This window comes from Pistacia vera, unplaced genomic scaffold (genome assembly GCF_008641045.1).
Source record: "Pistacia vera cultivar Batoury unplaced genomic scaffold, PisVer_v2 Contig418, whole genome shotgun sequence".
NCBI lineage: Eukaryota > Viridiplantae > Streptophyta > Magnoliopsida > Sapindales > Anacardiaceae > Pistacia > Pistacia vera.
In genome coordinates this window covers 75,792-83,007 of record NW_022196244.1, presented here as the reverse complement: position 1 = coordinate 83,007, position 7,216 = coordinate 75,792, and the positions used below count along the sequence as shown (strand labels likewise).

The following is a 7,216-nucleotide window of genomic DNA, read 5'->3' as shown; positions in this document are numbered from 1 at the left end:
TTCATGATTTTTGTCTGCAGACCTCATTTTCTAATGGGTTGGATCCGATTTCACAGAGAACATTTTTCTTTATTTTATAAAGTAAGCATTAATATAATGATTTTACATTGAAATTTTAGAGATACATGAAGAACAAAAAATATAAATCTTATAAATAGGCATAGAAAATACACCCAAAATAATAGACCATTATGAATTTATTATATACAGTATTTCTATTTCACAAGGTTACATTAGGTAGAGGGGAATATTGAGTAATTAAAAATAATAACCATAAAACAATTTAATCTTTGGTTGTCATTTATTTTAAATCCATTTATCTTATTATTTATTGTACAGAGGGACTGAATGTCTTCGATGATAAAGGCAACTGCCTTAGCTTTGTTTCGTTGAGGATAACAAAACTAAGCAAACCACCAAAACAGAGACTGATTGGGTAAATAATGGCTTCAGTATCAACCATATCATCACTACCACCGCCGTGGCTTACAACCAAAACCTCGCGAAGTCCTTCTGCTTCTCTCACTCTACTCACCAGAAGGAGCTCTGTCTCTGTTAATGTGGCTACCACTAACCCCACTTCTCGCTCTGCCCTTCTTCACTCCTCTTTTCTCTCTTCTTCTTCTCTCTCTTTTCCTTCTGCATTTTCAGGTACCCAAATTCCTTAAATTTAGTTAATTGTTCAGTTGTATATCAATTTTGGGGTTTTAATGTTTCCTTGGTTCTTGGGTCCATCGAGTGCTATGTGTTTACTGTTTAGTTGTTATTTTTGCTTAATTTTGGGTTTCATCTTTGAAATTTTTCTACGGGTAATTATTGATTAGTGTTTTAGGAAGGTAGAATTTATGTAATTTTCGATTTTAAGACTAGAAAGAGAAGGTTCAAAATGCAACTTTAACTGTGATTTAGATGCTCTGGCCAAAATGGAGCAAAAATTAGAAATAGAAAATAAATGGTTTAAAAGCGGGTTTATTAGCTTATAAAAATATATTATTATTATTATTATTATTTTTTATTTTCACTTTTTTTCTGAACAAAGGTTTTAAGGCACATTTTGATTCCAGAACTAGAGTATCCCCAAAAGCTTAATCAAGCTGTGCTATATTGTTAGGGATGGATGCAAAGCTTGTTAGTGTTGTACTTGTAACACACTGACATTGATTTAGTCCATCGTATATGGATTTTGGATTGCCTTGTTCTACGCAATTAGAAGATTGAAAAAAAGTTAAAATTTGAAATTTTGCATAAGCCCTTGAGGTTTTCATGTTTTAGTTCATTTTCTGTTTCCATGGCAAAGGAACTCCGGAACTTTTGTTTCTTTGGTAAATGCAACTCTGAATTTCAGCTGAAATATATATAACTTTTGGTAGAGTTGAAGCTTCTTGTTGTTCAAACAGGTGTCATGTCTAGATTGAAATCTTTCAACTGAGTTGGTACTGCACTGACTTATGGTCATTTGCCCTTGCTGTAGATTATTTGCTATGTTTGAATCTGAAAGAAATTTTGACATGAAAAGCAATCTATTTGAGCTGGGGAGCTTCCTATTAACTGTATAGATTGATTACAGGTTTATCTTTGGGGGTAGATTTCAAATCTAACATCACAGTAAGAAAGGAGAAAGGCCATGGCCTAGTGGTGAGGGCTGGGAAGGCTGCGCTTTGTCAAACTAAGAGGAATAGGTCTCGGAAATCCCTGGCTCGGACTCATGGCTTCCGCAGAAGAATGAGAACCACTAGTGGAAGAGCATTGTTGAAGCGTCGACGAGCCAAGGGACGGTGGATACTTTGCCCAAAGTCCAACCACAATAGCGGGAAGCGTCCATAAGTGCTCTTTCTTACTCATTTCCAATAGGTTATTTGTAATATTCAATGTTGTTCACTGAATGATTAATCTGACCTTTTCAGATGCTTTTTCTGTTTCATTCGAGCAATTTTTGGTTAATTGAATTTCAATTTATTTTTATCATCTCCTTACATCCGTACTGTATGTATTTATTATGAGCAGTTGCTATCTGGAAATCCACACAAACTTCTTGTTATAAATGGAAGAACATCAAATACATGTTTAGAAATGGCGGTACCTCTACCAATATCCTGGCCAACCAGTAGGAAATAAGCCTGACGAAATTTTGTATTCCCCCTTGGTGTTCACCTACAATAGGTGAATTGAATATATGATGATGACTGGTGCACAACTAACTAGAAGTTGTTTGGATGCATTCCATTCAATTTTTCTGTAGGGCATTGTTCTTTATCTGATATTGACTTCAATCTCCACTGGTTGGAAACTTTCACTAGACCAAGTTGAGAAAGTAGCTGGTTTTCTTCTAACTTAAAAATCTCTATGTAAATCAGCTTATATCTGTTAACCTTATGTGCAGACAGCTGCTAATCTCTTGTTTTATATTTGGTTATTAAGTATTGATCTTAAATTTGACAATAATATGGCATGTTCAATGCTTGTGGAAACCATGTACTACACATCATTCTCACATGGATTATTCCAGACCTGGTAGTGTTTGTTGTTATTCATGTATGTGATTTGGAAGGTACTTATGACACCTAGAACTAGTTGGACGCATGTATTTGGTCTAAAAGGTTTCCCTTAAGTTTGATGTCTATTTGAATGAGATTTTATATGCTGTTTCTGTCTTATTGATGCAACTGGAAAAGCCATTTAATCTCATTATACCATCGTTTGGCAAATTATTTCGTCTTCTCAGCTTTACAATTCAAATTGTAGCTACCACTGCCCATGTATTTAGTTTTTGCTATCGTAATTGTTTCAAGAATACATAAAATTATGTGTTGTTGTTGTTGCATTGAACTATGGAATAAACTATACACAGAAAGGCTATTAGAATTCTTGTTCATATATATTGGTGCGTGTCTTATGCTGAAGACTGGTCGTCAATGATTCAATAGACGATCCTGCCTTATTCAGAAAAGAAAAAAAAAAAAAAAAAAAAAATTGTTGCGCTAAAATTTAGGAATTATTGGTGAAGTTATGCAACAGGATATGTGGCGTAAATTGCAAGGCCACGCAGACCTTCGGCTGCATCAACATCTCTCTTAATCCTCATATAACCATTCTCTCCCCAATTCTCGCCCCATGAATTCTTAATTATCCAGTATCTGGTCCGCATCAGCATGGTTTAATTCTGTCCCACAATCTCCATAAAAAATACCGCTTTTGTAAAACTTGAAGGTATTTGCGCTACTATCCATAGAAACTGAAACTGGTTGACTGATTACAGCTTTTCTTAATGCCAATTCATCTTTAGTTGGTACAGTTTCATAATATCCGATTTTTGCTGCTTGCTCATGTTCCTTCTCTTTGTCACAAGTTTCGCCTGACCCCTTGGATTTGTAATTGGACTCGGTGGTGAGACCTTGGTTGTTCATAATATATTCAAAGGCGTTCTTCATTTAACCACCATTCCATCCGCAGTTACCATTTTTGGAACAGTCCACTAATTGTCGCTGTGAGAGGGAAATCAGTTTATCGGTTTTGATCTGGATAACGCCTACCATGGCTGCCACTGCAGCAAATGCCCAGCAAGATCCTGTCAAGAAATCAAGTAAGCAAAATCTGTTATAAAAGCTGAGCCGTTATTGGTATTTCAAAATACCAATTGTTTGGACTGTTATGCCATTAAAAGTAATTGCAGTTTTCGTTTTATTTGAAAGCAAATTGCTTGGTTACTGCAATTCAAAATATGGCAGTTTCTTATATTAATTTGGAGTGTAATGGTGGCAATTATAAGGGCTGTTACAGAATTAAAAGTTGCGCAGTTATGAATGGATTGTCAAGTATATAAAGGGGTGTTTATTCTTCTTTGATGTACAATCTTTCCACTCAATAGAATCTACTTTTGCTTCTTTCCTTCACCACTTCTACATTGCCACATATTGTTCTAAGCTTCTGTTAAAGAGTGCACTTTAACTAGAAGTTCGTTACTGTATCTTGGAGATCAGTCTGCTGTTGAGCCTTTTTGCACCATGAAGATTCTTCCAGTAGGGGCGGAATTCTCATTTTAAGGACAGTGCTTTTGCACACCTTGACGTTGCTGTATCGTTGCAGTTTTGCTGCTGTTTCGCTGCTGTGTTCATTACTGTTTCACTGCTGTATCGTTACTGTTTTGCTGCTGTCTCGCTGCTATTTTTCCTAGTGTTCTCGCTGTTGTTTTTCCTGCTGTTTTGTTGCTGTTCTTCCACTGTTTTACTGCTTATTTGTATTAAAATTCAACAATCTTAAGATCAGAATTTCCGAGATGGACGCTGCAATTCTCACTGCCAAATCACTTCTTGACATCTCCAAAATTGAGCCTTTTGCCGGAGTTCATTTCAAGAGATGGCAAGAAAAAGTATTTGACTCTCTGGACATACTCGGTTTTGCAGAATATCTCTCAGTAAAATAACCAAAACTTGGAGTGGACATTTTTGACAAAAAACTTGATACATGGAAGGAAGGAAATAAGGTATGTCGCCATACTACTCTCAATATATTATCAAATGAGCTTTATGATGTTTATTGCGCTTATAAGACTGTGATAGGCCTGTTGTGCATAAGGTGTACACACTTAAGGGACGTAATAGGTATTGAGGATGGTTGTTAAGGGGTAGGGTCCATGTTTCTACAGGTGTGATGTGGGTGTGAGTATTGTGGGAGTGAGAATTGTGTGAGTGAGGGGTAGTTACAAGAAAACTTAGTATATACATATATATTGTTGAGATTTAGTAGCAAAGGTTAAGCATATTTTTTAGAGTAAATAATGAATGTCCCTGGCTCCTCAAAATGCTAGGATTATTCGACTACTGTTCTTATTTCATTTTTCTTCTAATTGTCAATTACATATTGCCTGATTAATATACAGATTGAAGATTATACAGAATAGTTTGTCCATCGTTTGTTCTTGTTTTTGGCTGTGTGTTGAATTGATTTGCAGGTGGTCCTATCAAATTGGTATTAGAGTGAGGTTAGGGAATGGTAAAATCTAAGATGGAGAATAGAATGGATAATGTGGAGAAGGAAATGAAGACTATGAAGAACAACATGAGTACGTTGAAAACTGATCTGGGTAGCGTTAAGGAGTATCTAACGGAGATGCGTCAGTTAATGCGAATGAGGGAAGAAAGAGATGAAAGAAGATACCAAGAGAAAGAGAAGTCATCATCATCCGCTGAGAATCAGAATTCTGATGATGACAAGGGGCAAGAACGTGATATCAATAGTGAAGTTGGGAAAGAGGAAAAGAAGAAACGTAAGCTTGAGTTGCCAATCTTTAATGGTGATGATGCATTTGGGTGGTCCTTTAGAGTGGATTGATACTTCGCCATTAACCATTATGAAGAAACGGAGATGGTAGAAGCGGTAACTGTTTGCATGGAAGGTCGAGCTCTAAGTTGGTATCAATGGGTTGAACCTAGAGCTCCATTTCGGTCATGGTAAGCATTCAAGGTAGCTCTGATCGATCGATTTCGCCTATCATTTAAGGGATCTGTGTATGAAGCTTTGGTGTCTTTGAGACAAGAAGGAACAGTCACTGAATATAGAGAACAATTTAAAGCTTATGCTGCACCATTGAAGGAGCTGGGTGAAAAGTTGCTGAAGGGAATTTTCACTAATGGGTTGAAGGAGGACATCAAGGCAGAATTAAGGCTGAGCCAACCCAAAACTTTATTTGGGCTAATGGACCAAGCCCATCAGGCGGAAGAGAGGAATTGGGTTATGGAGAGAAATAGGCCTGAAATTAACAAAAACCAAATGGGAAGGATAGAGTCTTACACTCGGGTCAACCCAAACCCGGATCTGCCACGTTCAAATTGGTGGAATACCAATTCAAAGCCTTGGATCCAAGCTTCATTTCATTGACTCCAAGCAAGAGCTTCGACCATAGAGAGTGATCGACTGAGACAACAAGATCCAATAACAGGGGAGACAATTTCTGATGACTCTTTGAAGTGGAAATCCAATACCAGTGTGAACATGGGTTGTGCTACTGTTGCGATGAAAAGTTCGGCCCCAATCACATGTGTAAGAACATGTCACTTCAAGTGCTTCTGCTCATGGATGACGAAGATTCAGCTCCATCAGAACCCGAGATAGAAACAGACGATAAGCCTAATAATGAAGGTAATCCATTAGCTCTCTCAATGAAATCTATCGTGGGTATTTCTTCTAATAAAACTTTGAAATTGGAGGGCCAAATTGGAGTTGAGAATATAGATGTGTTGGTTGACAGTGGGGCATCCCACAATTTCATTTCTCATGAGCTTGTGCAGAAGTTAGGATTGAAGGTGGATAAGGGGAGATCTTTTGGAGTAATGGTGGGAAACGAGTGTACCATTCGGGGGGAGGGAATTTGTAGAGTAATTCAATTGAAACTCCAGGGACTTGAGATCCAACATGAATTTGTTCCTTTTGAGTTAGGTGGGGCAGATGTAGTGTTAAGGATTATGTGGTTGAGCACTTTGGGAGATGTGAGTTCCAATTGGAAGAGGCTAACCATGGAATTTGACTGGGAGGGAAAAGGAGTAATGTTGCAAGGAGACCACTTGCTGGTGAAGACGGAGGTTTCATTGAAGGTAATGGTCCAATCCTTGCAGTCTATAGGGACAGGCTATGTAGTCGAGTTTGGGGCTATAGGACTAAAAGAAGAACCAATGCAAGAAGAAATAAATCCTAAAGTATCAAGGGTGATAGAAAATTACAACCATCTGTTTGATCAAATCACCAAACTCCCACCCTATAGAACCCACGACCTTGCCATAGAACTTCAGCCAGGATCCAAACCCTCTAATGTCAGGACATACAAGTACATGTACTTCCAAAAAAATGAAATCAAAAAACTGGTTGAGGAGATGTTAACTATTGGAATTATTCAGCCTAGCACTAGCCCTTATGCAAGCCCTGTCCTGTTGGTCAAGAAAAAAGATGGGAGTTGGCGCTTTTGTGTGGACTACAAGGCATTAAAACACCTCAAATACCCGACAAATTCCTAATCCCGACAATTGAAGAGTTGCTTGATGAATTGGCTTGGCCTATAACATTCTCTAAGTTGGATTTAAAATTAGGATACCACCAAATCAGGGTACAAGAAGTAGATGTGCCTAAGACAACCTTTCGAATTCATGAGGGACATTACGAGTTCCTCGTTATGCCTTTCGGCCTCACTAATGCCCCCTCAACCTTCCAAGCCTTAATGAACTCAATC

At 37.7% G+C, this 7,216-nt stretch overlaps 1 protein-coding gene across 1 annotated transcript; it reads left to right on the top strand.

Moving 5' to 3' along the window:
* The first annotated feature begins 326 nt into the window (after positions 1 to 326).
* On the top strand, positions 327 to 1,839 carry LOC116142769 (50S ribosomal protein L34, chloroplastic-like). The gene is made up of 2 exons (XM_031428174.1): positions 327 to 651; positions 1,568 to 1,839. Exons 1-2 carry the CDS (start codon positions 444 to 446, stop codon positions 1,822 to 1,824), a joined length of 465 nt encoding a protein of 154 aa, XP_031284034.1. The 5' UTR covers positions 327 to 443; the 3' UTR covers positions 1,825 to 1,839.
* The last annotated feature ends 5,377 nt before the right edge of the window (positions 1,840 to 7,216 follow it).